Below are 21,470 nucleotides of genomic sequence, written 5' to 3'. Positions count from 1 at the left end.
CAAAAAAGTTCACCATGTCATTGGATTTAGGTAGTTGTGTGAGAAAAATACGATATTCCCTTTCATTGATGACTTTTTGCAAGTCCTATCATTTTCCCACGTTGATTTTAAACATTTTAGGCAAGTTAAACCATTTAGGTATACAGCTCTCTCCATCATAATCTTGGGATGGGGGTAACAGTGGTTCGCTTAAAAGGGGGAGAATGAGCTTTCCAACCATGCCATAAATATTACTATACTCTAATATTCAGCAAATGAATATTTCCAATCAGAAATAAACAACTGCACTTCATTTGCGGACCGCGAGAGTAGCAACAAAGATTAATTGCAGCGCACATGGGAAAATAGAGATTCTGATATGATCAAAGCTAAAATAGCCAAGATGAAAGTACAAGAGTAAACATGATTGTTTCTAGTTTAGTTCGTCACAAGTGAAGTGTCCTGGCTCACATTATTATCTTCATTCGTTTTTGTCAGGAAAAATAGGTCATTTACATGTATTTTTAGTCATAGTTATTGTTGACGAAATGAACACTGACACATAGAAACACACACATTCGTTGTAAACTACTTGTAGTAGTCAACTGTATTCCATTCCACATGCGCAACCTGAGGCCTAAAATGTTATGGCACTGTCTGTTCTTCTACGAGCTTTTAATGTCATGAGACAATCTTGAAATGATTGGCATGCTCAAACCAGACCCTCAGAATTATACATTTTTTCAGGAAATGGACTGTAAAATGCCCAAATTTGGGCTTGATGTGCTGCCGACCAGTTTGAAAGTTCAGTTACCCTTGTGTTCAACTTTTATTTTCCTTCCCAATTGCAGACGTTCAAATCTTGGAAAGTTTTCAGTCTGTAGTGACACGACTTGAGGAGAGAGTGACCGCTACTCTGTACATAAGACCAAGTTGTATAAAATGTGAGAGTGCTGTAGCTAGATGTATTGACGTGACAAACAAGAAAAACAAAAAGCCCTTTCTCCTGGAGTTATGCTTCTAACGGCTCTACAATGAGACATCAAATGATAGATTGAAAGGGATATTAAGCACAAACACATTTTATACAGGAAGTAACATATCACAGAAAATGGATGACGTTGTACACAGTTGTGCAACATTTTCAGGACCCCTTTTGGCTCGTGAGCACTACCTTCAGAACTACTGCCTGAAATGATACAAAATCTTTATAAATGAATATGCAGGGTTTCATATTTTGCATCAGCACTGAGCTTAGATAGTCAATATGGTAGGTATAGTCTCTAAACAAAAGCTCTGGCACTGGTTTAATTCAAGCCCAGAGAGAAGAAGCCTATACCTCTTGCCAAAAGCAGCGCCACCATCTCCTCTTGGCCCTCTTGTGTAACCTCTATGTGTGGAGTGCATCCCTCATCGTATCCCCTCTCCATCAGCAGGGCAGCCAGCTCTGCATGTCCCCTACAGGCCGCCAGCGTCAGCGGAGACACAGCAGAGTCAGCAGGTATGTTGACCTGTGCCCGCTGTCCGTGTGTCTGTGTGTGTACTCACCATACAAGCCTCCATGAGTGCTGTGTGCATCTAATCAGTCCCAGCTTCTAACAAACAGGAAGTGCACCATGTCCAGGTGCCCTGTGTGTGTGGACAAGAGGAACAATGATAAACAATGCTCTGTGTGCTTCTTCCCTACAATGACATTACCTGTTTAACCTTCACTCGATGTCAACAGAAGTGACAACATTAGATCCCTAATGCAATGTGTCAGATGTCTCCCGTGTGGTTCTGTGTTATACAGGGAGGGAGCAGAGGCACACCTTGGCTGATTAGAAACTGTACAGTACTCTGGCTGCATTCATCACATCCCTCCGATTCATGTTCCTGAAAGACGAACAGGAAGACAGACTGAAAGACAGGAGTGAGTAAAGTGGACACACGGAAACACAGGAGCAGCAATGTATCCCGAGATAAATATGCAGCATGTGCGTGACTGATTACATTAAAGGTGCTATACATTTCATTTCTCAGAATTTCTCCCCTACAGTTTGTGTAGGACCGCCGAGTGCTGAAGCGCGTAGCCCGTAAAATGTTTCTGTCCTCGTTTGCAACACTCATTTTGGAGTTCCAAACTGCCTCTGGAAGCAACGTCAGCACAAGAATTGTTCGTCAGGAGCTTGCCTTTCTTTGATTGCTGAAAGCCAAACTTTTTCAAAAACATTAATCAAATACAAACCCAGACTGTTTGCTCATTGCTGTTGCTCTAAGAAGGCAACTGTGCCAATTTAATCTCAAAAAGGAAACCGTGAGTGGTTGTATTTGATTCACGTTTATTGGAAAAGTATGGATTTCAGAAAATTAAGAAAGGCACACCACTGTAAAAGTTAAGAGTATATTTATATAATGAATATGAGTTTGGAGGGCTAAAACTATTAAATATCAAAGCATTACACCTCTCTCCTAAAGCTTCTATTATTCTGAAACTGTAACTAAATGCAAACTGGTTTTCCAGTAGTCTACTAAGAGAGGCACATCCAATGTTTAAACAGAGGCTCTTTGTTCTTATAAAGATTAAAACGATACATTTCCGGTGGATTGACAATGGAACCCTCTTTAAATATAATCCCCCTTCTTAAAGGAGGAAGCCATATTGGCTACAATTCCAATTTTATCCTCCAGAAGAGGCAGAATATATATTACTGCAAATATCTGTATTTATTTAACCTTTATTTAAATAGGCAAGTCAGTTAAGAACTAATTCTTATTTACAATGATGGCCTAGGAACAGTGGGTTAACTGCCTTGTTCAGGGGCAGAACGACAGATTTTTACCTTGTCAACTCGGGGATTTGATCTAGCAATCTTTCGGTTACTGGCCCACTAGGCTAACTGCCACCCCTAATATTAATATAATAATATGGCTAAACTCCTGATGTACTGATGGAGGATAAACCAGAGAGAATGTATTTGAGTATCATGTTTATGAATGACATTGTTTACAACGATGGTAAAATGATGTCATACAAGCAATTAATCAAAGTGTATGGAAATGTATGCTCAATACAAAATGATAACCAACTCAGCTGAGCTCTGCCACAAAAATGGAAGATGCAATTACTTAAAAGAGAAAGTAATGAATTAGTTTGTTTGCCTCCAATTAAAAATGTCTTAAAATGACCAACATAAATCGTAAAATGTATCAGTTTCACTTACAGTCAAGAGGTTTGACAACTATGCAGCATAAAATTAAAGATTTTCCTCATCTCAATACCATGGCATCGGGTTTATGAACTGATATACAAAACAACAATTGATGCATCAATCCATTATTTTCAATTTAAGCTATTATACAAAAACAATGCTCAGTTTATGGGGAATTGAACAGTCAGACCAGTGCAGACTGCCACGTGGAAACAGAATCAATAGAGCATCTCTTCTGGTACTGTCCATTGCTGGCTTGTTTTTGGAGTCCGGTCCACGAATGGTTGTTATGTCATAATATCAAGGCGCGGTTGAACCTGCAAACTGTGTTGTTGGGGGTCAATAGGAAATATCATTGTGCTCTTGGGTAAAACAAAATGTTTTGGAGATGGGGAGGTTGAAGTCACTAGTGAGACACCATGGTAGAATGGAAGGATGTATTGCAAGAGGAAATGGTAGAATGAGGATTTACTGGGAAAGAGAGGTTGATCTGAAGGTTGGAATTAATGAGGGTTGTAAATACATACACACATGCACAGCATCAAGTTTAGGTTGGAGGTCCTCCAATCAGGAGTGAGGGTGGGGATGTTTTGTGTTTAGTTATGTATATTTGGTGTTTTGGTTTCACACTGTGAGCGATGTGTGTGTGAACAGTGTGTGTGCTGGTCCTGTTGGTTATGCGTGCGCTCACCCGGTCATCGGGCGTGGCTTGGTCCATCCCGCCCTTGGAAAATCCCTTTTGGGCCGGGGGCGGGGGCTTCGGCCTGACGGCGTTTCGGGGAGAGTGGGGGCGAGAGCACCTTTTGACCAGACCTCTGATGGTAGCCTATTCATATTGTTTTTATATTGTTGTTTTAATAAAACGGTGATATATTTCTTCACAATTGGCCAAACGTTACACTTTGAATATCTCTATTTTACTAGCCATGCACAATAACAAATGTGTTCTAAATCGTGTGTGAAATTGTTGCTACAGTTGTTTCTGAATTTAAAAGTAATCCAAGAAGTAATCATCTAGTTTTTCAAAAGCAGGTGTGTGCGTGTGAGGTCTCAGTGTTACCCAGGACTCAGTGATGATTAAAGAGAAAGACTTCTGCTGTCTGACTCCCCATGACATCCACAGAGTGTTCCCTGCTGTTCCATACACTCAGCAGGCCACCAAGTGTGTGTAAACCAGAGAGAATGTGTAGTGTGTGTGTGTGTGTGTGTGTGTGTGTGTGTGTGTGTGTGTGTGTGTGTGTGTGTGTGTGTGTGTGTGTGTGTGTGTGTGTGTGTGTGTGTGTAATGTGTGTGTGTGTGTGTGTGTGTGTGTGTGTGTGTGTGTGTGTGTTTGTGTGCCCTCTCTGTATTTGGACAGAGGCTCTTTGTTTGTGGTGCCAAGTCTCAGCTCAGGCGAGGAGGCTGGCACTGGCAGAGCCCTGTTACACTCTCTCTCCTTTATTTAATTCTTTGTTTTTTACTTTCTGGACTAAACTTTGGTCTTTCTCTTTTCAGCATAAAATTCCTGTTTACTTCCCTTCTTTATGTTTTTCCACTTATTGCTTCTTCCGTTCTCTTTTTAAACTTTCCCTTTGGTTATTTCCCTCCCTTTCCTGCCCTTTTGTGATGATGGATGTGATCCTGCGGTAGAGAAACATAAGAGGCGCTGAGCTTGGTCACATGACAGCTTCACCAGGAGACAGGGACACCCACCAGAGACCAGTAGACATGATTCAATGAAACCTGTAGTATCTCTCTTTCTTTCTGTCATTCTTTCTCTCTTCCTCGCATTCTCTCGTTTTCTCCACCATCTCTTTCTTCAGTCTCACTCTCTTTCGCCCACACCTGAGTCTCTCTCTCACCTCTCTTCCCTAACGAATGTCTCTCTACTCTACCCACATCCTTTAATTCCCCCTCCTCTCCCTTACTCGCTTCTGATCAAGACAGTAAACTGTATCTGGAATGATCAGATGTGTATCCCTGTAGGATTAGGAATGGAAAGATTGTGAATGGCCAATGGGATGATTGCTCAGACCTCTAGGCCAGGATATGAATGACCCTGGTTTAGGTCTTTGACACTGGTTCGAATGCATGGTGGTTAAACCTTGTGTAATCCACAATAATTCCACATAATCAAAGAGGCTGTTTATGTGCAGTTGTGTGCGTTTCCTTTCTCTCTCTCTCTCTCTCTCTCTCTCTCTCTGTCTCTCTCTGAACTCTCTCTCTCTCAATTCAATTCAATTCAAGGGCTTTATTGGCATGGGAAACATGTGTTAACATTGCCAAAGCAAGTGAGGTAGACAACATACAAAGTGAATATATAAAGTGAAAATCAACAAAAATTAACAGTAAACATTACACATAACAGTTTCAAAACAGTAAAGACATTACAATGTCATATTATACCAGACCTCTGATATATATACATATATCATATTGTTTTTATATATACATATTTTACAAATAATTAAAGGACACAAGATAAAATAAATAAGCATAAATATGGGTTGTATTTACAATGGTGTTTGTTCTTCACTGGTTTACTTTTCATGGCAACAGGTCACAAATCTTTCTGCTGTGATGGCACACTGTGGAATTTCACCCAGTAGGTATGGGAGTTTTTCAAAATTGGATATGTTTTCGAATTCTTTGTGGATCTGTGTGATCTGGGGAAATATGTCTCTCTAATATGGTCATACATTGGGCAGGAGGTTAGGAAGTGCAGCTCAGTTTCCACCTCATTTTGTGGGCAGTGAGCACATAGCCTGTCTTCTCTTGAGAGCCATGTCTGCCTACGGCAGTGCAGGCTATGCTCACTGAGTCTGTACATAGTCAAAGCTTTCCTTAATTTTGGGTCAGTCACAGTGGTCAGGTATTCTGCCGTGTGTACTTCTGTGTAGGGCCAAATAGCATTCTAGTTTGCTCTGTTTTTTTGTTAATTCTTTCCAATGTGTTAAGTAATTATCTTTTGTTTTCTCAATTTGTGTTGGGTCTGTGTGCTGTTGTCCTGGGGCTCTGTAGGGTGTGTTTGTGTTTGGAACAGAGCCCCAGGACCAGTTTGCTTAGGGGACTGCTCAGGTTCATCTCTGTTTGTGATGGCTTTGTTATGGAAGGTTTGTGAATCGCTTCCTTTAGGTGGTTGTAAATTTTGGCTCTTTTCTGGATTTTGATAATTAGTGGGTATCGGCTAATTCTGCTCTTTCATGTTTATTTGGTTTTTACGTTGTTCCACGGAGGATATTTTTGCAGAATTCTGCGTGCAGAGTCTCAATTTGGTGTTTGTCCCATTTTGTGAAGTCTTGGTTGATGGCGGACCCCAGACCTCACAACCATAAAACAATGGGCTCTATGACTGATTCAAGTATTTTTAGCCAAATCCTAATTGGTATGTTGAAATTTATGTTTCTTTTGATGGCATAGAATGCCCTTCTTGCCTTGTCTCTCAGATCGTTCACAGCTTTGTGGAAGTTACCTGTGGCGCTGATGTTTAGGCCAAGGTATGTATTTTTTGTGTGCTCTAGGGCAACAGTGTCGAGATGGAATTTGTATTTGTGGTCCTGGTGACTCTCACCTTTTTCTTCCATTATTTTGGTCTTACTGAGATTTACTGTCAGGGCCCAGGTCTGACAGAATCTGTAATAAGATCTAGGTGCTGCTGTAGGCCCTCCCTGGTTTTGAGATTCAATTGGCACAGTGGCCAATTTAGGGCAACAGCAATGAGTTCCCTCTCAAAACAAAACCGATTCACCATTGGGATATTAAACAGATGAAAACAGGCCCCTGTGCTAAATGCCCCAGAATCATACACTTCCGCTTTGATTGTCAGTTATCTGGGTAGCAACAAATGAAATGGTGAGAACGGATGGGGCTCAAGCATTTCAAATACAGGTGCCAGTTCCATTTTGTGTTTGTTTGTCCACAATCGTTTTTTTAATGCAGGGAGTGGTCACCTCTAAAACGTGTAAACACTGGTCATGTTTGCTCTAAATAAGGAGCAGTTCTCTATTTGACACACAGACACACACCACACACATAGACACACACAGTTTATCTCCATATTTATCTCCTCCCTTGTCTCTGTAGCCAGTTGCACCTGTGGGCTGGTATGAGATGAGGTGAGCGATGCCATAAATACCTTTGTTTTGGGATCTTTGTTTCCACCCCGGAGGACAAGAGACGGTGCACTTCACTGTTCATCCATCCATGCTGGCTGTGTTTGTCCAAGTTAGTCGAACTTTGGGTAAGCTAACCTTTGTTTGTTGGTCTGTGAATGTTTTACCGCTTGTTAAAGTACACGACAGCCATGTAAAACAATGATTTGTGTTTCAGTGACGTGTTCTGCGCAGGTTTGAAACGCGATCAACGCTGTCTGCGAGACACAGCATTGAAACCGTTTTGTTGGCTGTGTAGGCCTGGACAGAGTTAGCGATAAGTGAATTCGTCCATAGTTGCCAATATATCTTGGCTAAGTAGAAAGGGTTGGAAGCAATTTTTCAACTAACCAGGGCCTTTGTAGCGTTAATATCATCGTTAGAACCTTCTTACCATGTAGCTTTAGTAGCCCAGGTGTTTCCCATAGCTTCCGTTAGTAAAGCAGCTCTGAAAAACCTTTGCACATCTCTGAGTGATCCAGACCACCCGTAGAGCAGCCAAGGTGCACCGTTAGATGCTTTTTTTGCCATTCCGCGTCACTGTATTCCTAGAGGATCTCCGCTAAACATAGAATCAACATGTTGATTCTATCTGTCTGACTGCGACTGTCACTAACTTTAGAACGAAGTTGACTACAAATACAAAGTATCCAAAGTATTTGCAATTGTTACAAACAAGTGAAGGATAAATGAATGCTTCAAATGAAGACTGAGATGACTGCATTAAAAGATATATAGGCTGCATGGGCCCATATAGGCTATTTCAGTTATACTGAAATCTATTTCATGTTCAATCCATTAAGTTCCATTTTGCTACTAGGCTACTGTCTGTAAAAAAACATGTTTTGCCTCAATGTGTTTCATGATATGTGACAACATGTGCGCAATGACATACCCAATCTGTGATTTTGTGCATTATTATTAGGGAAGCATAATGAACCACCTCAATAGCCTTTTTGCAGACATAGGTGGTCATTTCTCTCTAGGAGCTGATCCGTCATCACTATTGTGGAATAATTCTAATGTTAAGGTAAGATTTGAATGGACAAAGCTGACCCGAGAGCAGTGCTGGCTTTAAAAAAAATCCTATCAGTAATGACACATGGTCTAATGACGCACTTAGTGAACGTTCTCAACGTCCCTGTTTGGGGAAACACTTCAAAAGCTGGCTCATAAATAACGTAAATAAAATGCATCTGGTTACATCGCAACTGGGAAACGAGGACCTACTTTCTTCGTTCGGGAGAAAGGTGTATCTTATCAATGTCCATGTTCAGTTGCAGGTGGTTCTCCAAAAACCAGAGAAGATTCAGAAAGATAGTAAAAATCTAAGTTTGGTATGGAGAGAGAAATGCCTCATGTGTTTGGTATGGAGAGAGAAATGCCTCATGTGTTTGGTATGGAGAGAGAAATGCCTCATGTGTTTGGTATGGAGAGAGAAATGCCTCATGTGTTTGGTATGGAGAGAGAAATGCCTCATGCATGTGTTTGGTATGGAGAGAGAAATGCCTCATGTGTTTTGGTATGGAGAGAGAAATGCCTCATGTGTTTGGTATGGAGAGAGAAATGCCTCATGTGTTTGGTATGGAGAGAGAAATGCCTCATGTGTTTGGTATGGAGAGAGAAATGCCTCATGTGTTTGGTATGGAGAGAGAAATGCCTCATGTGTTTGGTATGGAGAGAGAAATGCCTCATGTGTTTGGTATGGAGAGAGAAATGCCTCATGTGTTTGGTATGGAGAGAGAAATGCCTCATGTGTTTGGTATGGAGAGAGAAATGCCTCATGTGTTTGGTATGGAGAGAGAAATGCCTCATGTGTTTGGTATGGAGAGAGAAATGCCTCATCTGTTTGGGTCTTTGTTTTGGTCGCACTGTGTGATGCGCTGTCATCTATTTTTACACATGGCCGTGGACGCCATGGACGCCATGGACGCGTCGCATAGAAATGACTAATTCCTGCAAAGATGTTGGGGAATGCAAGATGTCTGGCAGCTATTATGACGATGGAACTCCTCACTTGGTGCAAAACGTGGATTCTTTACAAACTTTTAAAAATATTCTCTGGTTTTGGGAGAACCACGTGCAACTGAACACAGACATTTATAAGATAGACTTTACTTCTGAATCAAGAATGAAGAAAGTATTAGCAAAACATTACTTACTGTTAGTTTGAATCCCTTATATTAGGTAGGTAGGATAAAAAAAAAAAAGTTGAGTCTGCCCGAAGCGAATGAGCTGGTATTCAGGCAAAAGATTTGGTGTTGCTTTGGCAGTCAAACTAGTTGAATTTTCTTTGTTATATGTTTTGTTTGTATACTTGTCTTATTTTGTTACCACTTCCCCAGAGCCTTCCAGGGCTTGTTGTCTTTTTGGGGGTTATTTTGGTTAGAGAGCAGTGGCAAGTCTTAAGAATTAATGTGTGTGCTTTAGCATGCTAATTATCACAAGTGTGTTATCTTTTAAATAATGTTTCATATTGAGTATGCTATCTAACAAAGAATGTTTCATATTGAGTATGCTATCTAACAAAGAATGTTCCATATTGAGTATGCTATCTAACAAAGACTGTTTCATCAGGTCTTACAAAATATTTTTAATCACAAGTGTAATATCTTACAATGATTGTGAATATACTCTATCTAAGTTTGCATGATATTCTCCTTGAAGTGTTTTACATGCAAGTTTGAGTCTTGGAGATTTGGTAGTATTTCTTGCCCTGCTGTCAATCCATTGTTTGTGCCCTCTATGTTAATAAACCTTGGCACATTGGTTAACTAATTGTTCATCTCAATCATTTGACAGACCTGTGCTTAACTTGTCCCGAGGACCCCCCATCGTGTATAAAAAATGGTGGTGCAGTACCATTTGTATATCTCTAAAAACACACACTCTCTTTCAGAAACTCCCTCACCTTTTCTGTCTACCCATCTCTCTTTTCTGTCTACCCATCTCTCTTTTCTGTCTACCCATCTCTCTTTTCTGTCTACCCATCTCTCTTTTCTGTCTACCCATCTCTCTTTTCTATCTACCCATCTCTCTTTTCTGTCTACCCATCTCTCTTTTCTGTCTACCCATCTCTCTTTTCTGTCTACCCATCTCTCTTGTCTGTCTACCCATCTCTCTTTTCTGTCTACCCATCTCTCTTGTCTGTCTACCCATCTCTCTTTTCTACCTACCCATCTCTCTTTTCTATCTACCCATCTCTCTTTTCTATCTACCCATCTCTCTTTTCTATCTACCCATCTCTCTTTTCTGTCTACCCATCTCTATTTTCTATCTACCATCTATCATGTCATTATTTCCCTCTCTAAATCTCCATCTACACTCCACAAAGTATAACAGCAACTATGGAAGAATTCACATATCGCCGATTTAAGAGAGTATGGCTTACCAACTTTAAAGGTTTGCTCTTTTTTGTAAAATGAATAAAGTCTATTTGATTATGTTGGGTTCTTAAGAAAGTATAAACGTTTTTATGTTGCTATTATTTAAATAAACTGGTTTTACACATCTACACCCCCCCCTCTATCTCTCTTACCGCCCGCCTCTCCCCACAGACTGATAACCACAAACAGCCAGACGTTTACTAAACAGACACCCGCGACACTCCACCCTGCCTCCTGAAGTACAACCTCTCCCTGAGTGTGTCAAGGTTACGCACTCTTCCCCACGGCCTCCATCTTAACCTGTGCATTTACATGTCACAGCAAAGGTCAAGGAATGAATGTGCTGGGACGTTGTCCAGTTGGAAGGCAGATAAGATGGCCTCTGGGTCAAAGTCACTATTGTTTGTTATAATTGCAACAACCAACACGCCACTGAACAAAGGCCAATGGCCTTGGTTTCTATACTGGCAACTTATGTTTCAAATATGAGAATGAATGTACAAACACAGTTCTTTATGCTCGCTTCAACAGCTTTTCGTGATATTATTTAGTTTCAAAGGTGCAGGATTTCTTTCAAATCAACCAACAAGTGAGAAAGTAAGTGCAGCAGAGAGAAAGAAAATGATCTTTATTCATTCATTGTCCTCGTTCTTTTCCATTCCACTCCACACTGTTATTACTGTCAACTTCTTTTCCATTCCACTCCACACTGTTATTACCGTCAACGTCAGACGGATTCTTTCTTTCAGGGGCCTTGTCGTCAAAATGACCAAGCTGTATAGGTGAAGGTTGAATAAATAAATAAATGACCTTTCACAGATCCCCCTCCTCCTCCCCAACCCCTCCCATCCTCAGCCCCCTCTCCACTCACCTGCCTCATTCCTCCTGTGTACCTCCCCTTGGGCAGGTAAACCAGTCGGGTATATAAATATATTCAAACCTCAGTTAGCTATCCAGGGAGCTCTGGGGTGACTCGAGACGTCGAGAAGTGAGAGAGAGAAGTGTAAACGTGTAACAGGTGGAGTTTCTCAGGATAAGGAGCAAGTATATTCTCTTTACAAACCACTGGGATTGAGAGTCCTAGAACAGCAGTGCAAGGATGGGGCTTGGAGTAAGTCTGGATTTCACTTTTAAGTATCAGGATTTGGATTTACTTATATTGTGTCCTTTCAACTTAAAAAATCTGTTGTTTTGTTTTTCAGTTCATATTAAAAGTTTAGCCCTCGGTTCATGGCTGCTTCTAAGTTTTTAAAATAAAGTTCTATATTTGATAAAGTTCTGAATGCACTGCTTATCTAAGCCCTCATTATGAAAGAGGCACATCGATAGTTCCCACTTTCTCATCATTAACGTACCTTCTGATATACAGAAGGGGAAAGATGATTATAAGCTGGCGGCGACCTCCGAGGACAATGGAAATAAAAAGAGCAAAAAGGAGGTGAAGAAAGCAAAGGAGAAGAAGGACATGGACGATCTGAAAAAGGAAGTTGACCTGGTGAGAAAAACTGATTATTTATTAAATGACTAATTATATTGATCTCATTTTGTTGACATGAACAATGCACATTTATCCATATACAATGTACACATCAAAGCACTGGAGTTGGCTGCAAAAATGTTAATCCGTAGTCCCAGAGATGATTTAAATAGTGTGATATAGCATCAAAACTATCAGCATTTTCAGCAAGAAAAGACTAAGGTAAACAGTAAGCCTATTAATCTCTGTGGATCAGAAAAGGTACAACACACAACCTTTCAAATGTGCATCAAGCTCTGTAGTTTCTAGACTTGCATTTGGGTACTCATTAGCATTTTAATTGACTTACTATTACTCTGCAGTGAGTCTTGGGTTTCAAAACCCCAATGGCCTGCGTTTAAACTTCAGAGGAACAGTAGCATATCTTTGGAAACAGCTTTTTTAAATACAAGGAGCAGAATAAAAACGTGTGTGCACTGTGCAGAACTTCTTCAGGGCAGAAATGTGAACCAGACAATTCCATCCATCATAAAGAAACACATGACTTATCTTTGGTTTACATTGAAATCGATGCAGCATAACCTCATCATACCTAGGATCATTTCAAATGGTTTGAGGAATGTGTTTCATTAACTATGCATGTTCTGCATATACTTCCGCCATGGGGAAAAGTTGAGAGAACTCCCTAGTTCAACAAGCAACTGTTTCTTTCTTTCTCAATCTCTCTCCCCCTCTCTCTGATTTAGGATGACCACAAGTTGACCTTGGATGAACTTCATAAGAAATACGGCACAGACTTAGCCAGGGTGAGTGAGTGAATATGTGTGTGCCTCTGCTTTTTAAAACGGACAACCAGTTGTATCAGCTGCTCCTACAGATGATTTCTGACTATAATTAGAAGCGCATTGAGGTCGTGGAGGTTAAAGGCACGAGGTCATATCGTAGGTAGAACTTCATCTGCCTTCTAAGTCATGATCACATCATTATCTACCACTGAATCTTTGAACATGAAACACATCTATGTCTTCCTAAAGTTTACACAGAGTTTGGAGTCAAACATATATTTTCCGATTGTGTGACTCCCATTACATTCTTTTCATTTAATTTTTTGAATCCTTTATTTAACCAGAGTGGTCACATTGAGATGTACATCTCTTTTACAAGTGAGCCGTGGCCAGAAAAGTGGCATACATAGTAAACACAGCATAAAAACACAACATCAGACATGACAGTGAGTGGAAGTTAAAACGCTGCATAGACCACATGGATCAGACTTTCTCCTTTTGTGTGACAGCAAGTCAGATTCACATGAACTATTTTTAACAAGCCATAGGTTGGTCTAATGCAGGGGACACAATATCTGCAATATCAGCTTTGTGTGGAGTACAATTAGGACAGGCCTAAACATTGTCTTGTGTGGAAAGGATAACAGTTAAACACTGTTTTGGTGACGGCGCACAGATAATGATCTGTTGATATTTGATCCAGGGATTAAGCAGAATTTCCACTACAAGGGCCACATTCACACGGGAACATTGAAAGCACTATGTAGTGATGAGGGGCGAGGTTTGGGGGCAGGGGGGTAAGATTTTCTTGCTGACAAAAGGGGAGGGGAAAGTTTTGAGTTCCATAGGTAATCACTCTACTGCCTCTTCCTGCTTTCCTCCCTCCTCCTTTCTCTTCACTCTACCTTTCCCTCTCTCCTTCTCTCTCATCCCTCCCCATCCAGGGTCTATCCTCAGCTCAGGCTAAGGAGATCCTTCTTCGTGATGGTCCCAACACCCTGACCCCTCCTCCCACTACCCCTGAGTGGGTGAAGTTCTGCAGACAGCTCTTTGGTGGGTTCTCTATGCTCCTATGGATTGGTGCAATGCTCTGCTTCCTGGCCTACGGAATCCAGGCCGCCTCCGAGGATGAGCCAGCTAATGATAATGTGAGAATGATAGAATTCTGAGATAATTTGAGACTTAAGAAAAACTACAATGCCTCTAGTGCCTGAAAGGGTTTTCTCACTTAACCGTAACGTAATAGTCTCATACTCTTTCTCCTTCTTCGTTTCTGTCCCTCACAGTTGTACCTGGGTGTTGTGCTCTCTGTTGTCGTCATTGTCACTGGCTGTTTCTCCTACTACCAAGAGGCCAAGAGCTCAAAGATCATGGACTCCTTCAAGAACCTGGTCCCACAGGTTAGACTTCTGCCTTTTCAAACACCTCTGAGAGGAACTTGATTGTATTGTCATGTCTACGGATTGTAATCCTGTCACCTGCCTTGTAGCAAGCCCTGGTTGTGTCCTCTACCTTGTAGCAAGCCCTGGTTGTGTCCTCTACCTTGTAGCAAGCCCTGGTTGTCCGTGACGGTGAGAAGAAGAACATCAACGCTGAAGAAGTGGTGGTTGGAGATCTGGTGGAGGTGAAAGGAGGAGATAGGATCCCAGCTGATTTGCGTATTGTCTCTGCCAGCGGCTGCAAGGTGAGTACTTTACAATCCAAAAAAACTTGCCGAAGACCAAAACGAATAAAAACAGCACAAAATGTTGTCATATTATATGACAAACTGTCCTGAACTGTTTCGGATGGGAAGCATGCGGACACCTTTAGTGTCATTCAATGTTGTATTAATGCAATTCTCTTTTCCCACTCAGGTGGACAACTCCTCCCTCACTGGTGAATCTGAGCCCCAGACACGTACCCCGGATTTCTCCAATGACAACCCCCTGGAGACAAGGAACATTGCCTTCTTTTCTACCAACTGTGTTGAAGGTAAATACCTTCAGTAACTAGCCGTAGTGATTGAATAGTTCAAATAACTTGAAATGTATCACTTAGCCATTTTGTGGTTCAAAACCATATTCTCATGTTTTGTCAGGAACTGCCAGAGGTATCGTCATCAACACTGGTGACCACACTGTCATGGGTCGTATCGCTACCTTGGCCACGAGTCTGGAGGGTGGGAAGACGCCTATAGCCAAAGAGATTGAGCACTTTATCCACATCATCACCGGTGTGGCCGTCTTCCTGGGCGTGTCTTTCTTCGTCCTCTCCCTCATTCTGGGATATGGCTGGCTGGAAGCTGTCATCTTCCTCATTGGAATCATTGTTGCTAATGTGCCAGAGGGTCTCTTGGCTACTGTAACTGTGAGTACTGATGAAATGTCATGTTTAACAAAAACTTCAGTCCTGACAACAAAACTTGTTGATTATTTAACTGTCTAATATGGCTTTCTATCGTAGGTGTGCTTAACTCTGACTGCCAAGCGTATGGCCAAGAAGAACTGCCTGGTGAAGAATCTTGAAGCTGTTGAGACCCTTGGCTCCACCTCCACCATTTGCTCTGACAAGACCGGAACCCTGACTCAGAACAGAATGACCGTGGCTCACATGTGGTTCGACAACCAGATCCATGAGGCTGACACCACAGAGAATCAGAGTGGTACCTCCTTTGACAAAAGCTCTGCCACCTGGGCTTCCCTGGCTAGAGTCGCTGGCCTGTGCAACCGCGCCGTCTTCCTGGCAGAACAGAACAACGTACCTATCCTCAAGAGAGATGTGGCTGGTGATGCTTCAGAGTCTGCCCTACTGAAGTGTATCGAGTTGTGCTGCGGGTCTGTCAAAGACATGAGAGAAAAGTACAGCAAGATCGCTGAGATTCCCTTCAACTCCACCAACAAATATCAGGTAACCATATGCACTCTCTGTGGTATCTGTGGGTTAACAACGGGTTAAACTGAGTTGTAGAAGGTGGTGTGATAGACTCAAAATCAGGATGGATGGATGGCTTTTCTCAATCAGCTTGGGAATGCCACTTTGTATCGACATCCAATAAGTTGCCAGAACTTTAGTTTTCTAGGCACTGTAGGCTACTTACTGGTCATTGCCTGCTAATTTAAATTTAAACTCTCTTCATGGTGTCATCTGATCAAAAACCAATTCATTTCGCCCCCAGCTCTCTATTCATAAGAACATTGTGGCCGGAGAGTCCAATCACCTACTGGTGATGAAGGGAGCCCCTGAGAGGATTCTGGACCGCTGCTCCACCATTTTGATCCAGGGCAAAGAACAGCCTCTGGATGACGAGTTGAAGGAAGCCTTCCAGAACGCGTATGAAGAGCTGGGAGGGCTGGGAGAGAGAGTGCTGGGTAAGAGGGCACCAATATGGGAAATATGCATTCAAAGGTTTTGGAATGAATGAAAAGTCTAGAACAGTGGTATTCAACATTTTTCAGTGGGGACCCCATTTTTTCAACCAGGATTTATTGTGACCCCACCCCAAATCTAATGACATAACATAGAGGCAATCTGGAGTTACTACATCTTTTATCCTCAATCTTTTGACTTATTGATAAGTACCTATTGATTCTTGAAGATTATAACAGAATAAATGCCTAATTAGTTCAACTGTCGTAAACCATCATAACCCAAAATATAAGCTTTTTTTTTTACTTTTTACTAATGTTTGTAAACAAAGTAAATGTAAAACAAAACTGAATAGCCTCAAAACATGGTTGAATTATCATGGATGGCCAATCCTTGCATCCATAGCTCTGTCTATGAGGGGTATCATTTCTACAGCCCCATCCCACAGCTTTTTACCCAACCAGCTGTGGGGAGCCCACTTTGTTATGGTTTCAACTGCTGATTGCCGCTTTCAATTTTATCATCAACAAATAACCTTCAATTCATTACATTTTCAAAATGAAAAGAAACCAATAACAAAATGATCTTTCTCAAAACCTTTTGTATATTGTCCCAACATAATCTGTACTCTTAATTTATTTCTTTGTTACTACAATCCAGTTCGACCCTGACTGGTCTAGAACATGAAGAATTTGTTGTGGCGTGTCTCTGACTCTGTGTCTTTTTCAGGTTTCTGTCATTTCCAGCTCCCTGATGACCAGTTCGCTGAGGGCTTCCAGTTTGATTGTGAAGAGGTGAACTTCCCAACTGAGAATCTGTGCTTCGTTGGACTAATGTCCATGATTGACCCGCCCCGTGCTGCTGTGCCTGACGCTGTGGGCAAGTGCAGGAGTGCTGGAATCAAGGTATGGCAATATCATACTAAACACAAGACTCTTCAGTCAATCCACATAGCAGCCACTGTGATCAGACCACTCCTCTTCCCTTCCTTCCCTTAGGTTATCATGGTCACTGGTGATCATCCCATCACTGCTAAGGCCATTGCCAAGGGTGTGGGCATCATTTCTGAAGGAAACGAGACTGTTGAGGACATTGCTGCTCGTCTGAAAATCCCCGTTTCTGAGGTCAATCCAAGGTATTTGCAATTTGTTTGGGATCATTTCAGTTATGTCATCATACTGTCTACACTTAAAGAGGAGTGATATAAAAATTTATTTAGCCTTTTAGGGGCATCATCAGAACAGACCAATACAAGCCCCTATATTTAGCTTATATTTGTACCCTCCAGAGATGCCAAGGCCTGTGTTGTCCACGGTGGAGAGCTGAAGGACCTGTCAGCCGAACAGTTGGATGACATTTTGGCCCATCACACTGAGATTGTGTTTGCCAGAACATCTCCTCAGCAGAAGCTGATCATTGTGGAGGGTTGCCAGCGTCAGGTACTATTTTATTGAATTAATTAATGCTCATGAGTCAGTCAGAATGATTGCATCTTACTTTTGGAGTTTCTAACATCTGTAAACAACTCTCTTACTTATCCACAGGGTGCTATTGTAGCTGTGACAGGTGATGGTGTGAATGATTCTCCTGCTCTGAAGAAGGCTGACATCGGTGTTGCTATGGGTATCTCTGGATCGGATGTATCCAAGCAGGCTGCCGACATGATCCTCCTGGATGACAACTTTGCCTCCATCGTGACTGGTGTTGAAGAGGGTAAGAGAAGCTCTGGCAATGACCATCAATCTGCTGGGTTTTTCCATCCTTCTCTCATCACCCTGACTATTCCTTCCCCCCCATCCTCTATTTCCCCTCAGGCCGTCTGATCTTTGACAACTTGAAGAAGTCCATCGCCTACACCCTGACCAGTAATATCCCAGAAATCTCACCCTTCCTCCTCTTCATCATCGCCAACATTCCACTGCCCCTAGGAACCGTCACCATCCTCTGTATCGACCTGGGAACTGATATGGTGGGTCTTTCAGATGTGGATACTCCTCCTTTGTGAACAATCTGATCATGTGTTCTGCTGCGTTATGAAGAACAATGTACATGATCATTTTAGAGTTTGTTTGGAAGGTCTTTGAACTAACTTCAAAGTTACCAACGATGATCTTTCCCATCATTACCTTCAAGGTCCCAGCTATCTCCCTGGCCTATGAAGAAGCTGAGAATGACATTATGAAGCGACAGCCCAGAAACCCCAAAACTGACAAACTGGTGAATGAGAGGCTCATTAGCATAGCCTACGGTCAAATTGGTAAGGAGTTCATTTGGCCCTTCTTCTGTTTTGCCTGCCTTTACCGGGTCTTGTTGCGTTGTATGTTGGCCAATCAGTTACATAGCAAATTAACAATCTGATCAATGTCTCTTCACTGACAAAAATACTCTCCTCATTTTTACTCTTCACAGGTATGATGCAGGCCACAGCCGGTTTCTTCACATACTTTGTTATCCTGGCTGAGAACGGGTTCTTGCCCATGGATTTGCTGGGTATGCGTGTGGACTGGGACAACAAGATAATGAACGACATGGAGGACAGCTACGGCCAGCAGTGGGTAAGTACACAAACACCGCTCTGCTTTTTGTTGTACTAACGGATTAGCATTGGCCTTGTTTTGATCTGATAAGTTCTCGATAAGAGCTTTTTCAATCTCTCTCCCAATTGTTTTGTTTAGTTTATTCCAGCATACATGGCAGCTGAAAGCTGAATTGCGTATATATCTGGAAATTCAAGATAATAAAATAAATCAGTAAATCTGATACATTATCAAGAAAGTTGACAAGTCATGGATGGGATCACAGATCAGGGTTGATGCACAGCTTGCATTTCGGATAGTCAGCAGAGGAAATATCGATGGTCTTGAGAAAGACAGAGCACCTCAGTCACAGCCAGGGATTCAGACAGACAGGTCCGTAGCCCCAACAGTCCTCTCCGTTATTTTGGGCTTCGTCAATAGCTTGCTACTATTCCTCCAGAACTACCATTTGTGAATGCCACTGCTGCCACCGGCACACAGGTTCACCACACATTTGGTAACAGAGTAGTCAGTAATCTTCACTACTGTAATGTACAAATGTAATAAACATATGTCCTCTCACTCTTCTTTTTTCCATATGTCTCTCTACACACTCTCTCTTTCTATGGTCTATGATCCATCCTTCAGACATATGAGCGCAGAAAGATTGTGGAGTTCACCTGCCACACAGCATTCTTCGCCAGTATTGTAGTTGTACAGTGGGCTGATTTGATCATCTGTAAGACCAGGAGGAACTCCATCCTTCAGCAGGGAATGAAGTGAGTACACATATCGATCTTTGGTCTCGGTCTTGGTCCTAAGAGTTTTTTTCTGAAACTTGATCTTCACTGCTCTGGTCTTGACTTACACATCACCAGAATCAGAATCACCTTTATTCACCAAGTCCATTTACACATACTCACAATTGTACTTGGTGATATGGTGCTGCTAGCAATAGACAACATTAAAGGCCAGAATACAGACAGAGCAAATTACACAAAGTTTAAATACATTATATACAGAATTGATCAAATGTGCATAGAACTGAAGAGTAAGAGGGAAGAGAGGATATACAACAGTTTATATACATTATATCAAGCATTACCAAACCTCTCGATGGTTTCTGTTGGGAGAGTCGCTACATTACCACCTTCCTTTGGGAGAGTGTGTCCCCACGTTTCTCTATACCATGTCCCTGACATGTTCCAACATCTCCGGTGACCTCATGGCCACCATCCCATTTCTGACACCAGTGTAGCAAATTCAGGGGGTAGCCCCAACCGGGACTCAAAGCCAGGTCCAGTGACTGTCAAGTCAACACCTATACCATTACACCAAGAGGCCAGAACCTCTAGACAAGGTCGCTAAGTGTTGGATACTTGATGCAGTGTGCATCACAGAGGGCATAGTGCCTTGGTCACTACTGGCCAGTTGGTGAGGGCCACAGCACGGGGAAAGAAACTGTTCAGGTGGGGGGTGGTTTTGGTCATGATGAAGCTGAACTGTTTGCCAGAGGGGAGTTAATGTGCATACAGCCCTATAACTGACTTCTAAATCAATATCCACCCTGTTGGTATCAAATCCATTATTTTATTATTATTTTTCTCCCATCTCAGGAACCGATTCTCATCTTCGGACTGTTTGAGGAAACTGCCCTGGCTGTCTTCCTGTCCTACTGTCCTGGAATGGATGTTGCCCTCAGAATGTACCCCCTCAAGTGAGTAGACCCTTCTGATTCTCTTCTGTATATCAGCTTGGAACAAAAGCTCACCCGTTTTAAAAGATGAGTGGTAAAATGGATGGATATTACAATGGGTGGAGGAGACTCCTGTGGCCTCAGAATCAGTTGGGGATCACTAGTTAGCTGAAGTTTAATGGGGTTTACTGCCCAACCAAGAGAGAAAATAACATTTGACATTTAGGGGCCCTGTAAGCGCATTACCTCGCTGTTTTACACTCAACTTAATCTCTTTATTCTTTTCTTCTCTCTTTCCTTCTCTCTTTCCTTCTCTCTTTCCTTCTCTCTTTCCTCAGGCCTTGCTGGTGGTTCTGTGCCTTGCCCTACTCTCTGCTCATCTTCCTCTATGATGAGGGTAGGAGATACATCCTGCGACGAAACCCAGGAGGTAAGTGCTCAGGGACTATGGACGAAAACAATCTGTTAAGATAGCGTTGCCAATTTTACATCAAAGTTAATTATTGTGTTATAACATGACAATGCATGCAGTATTGGGAAGGACAAATTATTTAATTTGTCTCATGGAGATTTTCAGTGACGAGATGAAATCTAACTAATTGTGTTCTTCTCTCTGAATTTTCTCTTCTTTAAGGTTGGGTGGAACAGGAGACCTACTACTGACAAAAAGAGGCTATCCCCAGGATCACTCAACATCACTCTGCTGCTACATCTCAACCAACAACATTACACTACATTTCAATCTGCTACATTACCATTACACCCAATGAACACTGTGATGGTGCACTCAGCTGCATTGAGGAATTGTGATAATGCAAATTGAAATAAACATCACTTCAACACTAATGCTTAAGACTGTATTCATTTTTTGTTGTCTGAATTATTTAGATTTATTGGTTTGGATTTAATGTAAGACATGTAGGCTTAAATTGTGTTGCATCTATGGGAGAAATAACCTAGTA

The 21,470-nt window shown here is 41.9% G+C and overlaps 1 protein-coding gene and 1 long non-coding RNA gene across 2 annotated transcripts; both read left to right on the top strand.

Annotated features, from left to right (window-relative positions):
- Positions 1–6,908: 6,908 nt before the first annotated feature.
- LOC127916737 (uncharacterized) lies at positions 6,909–10,074 on the top strand. The gene is made up of 2 exons (XR_008095774.1): positions 6,909–7,389; positions 7,479–10,074. It is a non-coding gene; the product is annotated as an uncharacterized LOC127916737 (long non-coding RNA).
- Positions 10,075–11,628: 1,554 nt separating this feature from the next.
- LOC118376971 (sodium/potassium-transporting ATPase subunit alpha-1-like) lies at positions 11,629–21,354 on the top strand. Its single transcript, XM_052499562.1, is given in 21 exon segments — positions 11,629–11,797; positions 12,056–12,181; positions 12,910–12,969; positions 13,893–14,096; positions 14,235–14,348; positions 14,498–14,632; positions 14,805–14,922; positions 15,029–15,297; positions 15,394–15,837; positions 16,106–16,298; positions 17,026–17,201; positions 17,295–17,431; positions 17,585–17,735; positions 17,841–18,009; positions 18,111–18,265; positions 18,430–18,553; positions 18,706–18,851; positions 19,461–19,595; positions 20,429–20,529; positions 20,847–20,938; positions 21,143–21,354. Coding segments are annotated over 21 exon segments (3,090 nt in total). The 5' UTR covers positions 11,629–11,785; the 3' UTR covers positions 21,172–21,354.
- Positions 21,355–21,470: the final 116 nt, after the last annotated feature.

Source organism: Oncorhynchus keta, chromosome 37 (assembly GCF_023373465.1).
Source record: "Oncorhynchus keta strain PuntledgeMale-10-30-2019 chromosome 37, Oket_V2, whole genome shotgun sequence".
In the NCBI taxonomy this organism is placed as follows: Eukaryota; Metazoa; Chordata; class Actinopteri; order Salmoniformes; family Salmonidae; genus Oncorhynchus; species Oncorhynchus keta.
The sequence above is the reverse complement of the archived record's forward strand: the minus strand, read 5'-3'. Positions and strand labels throughout refer to the sequence as shown.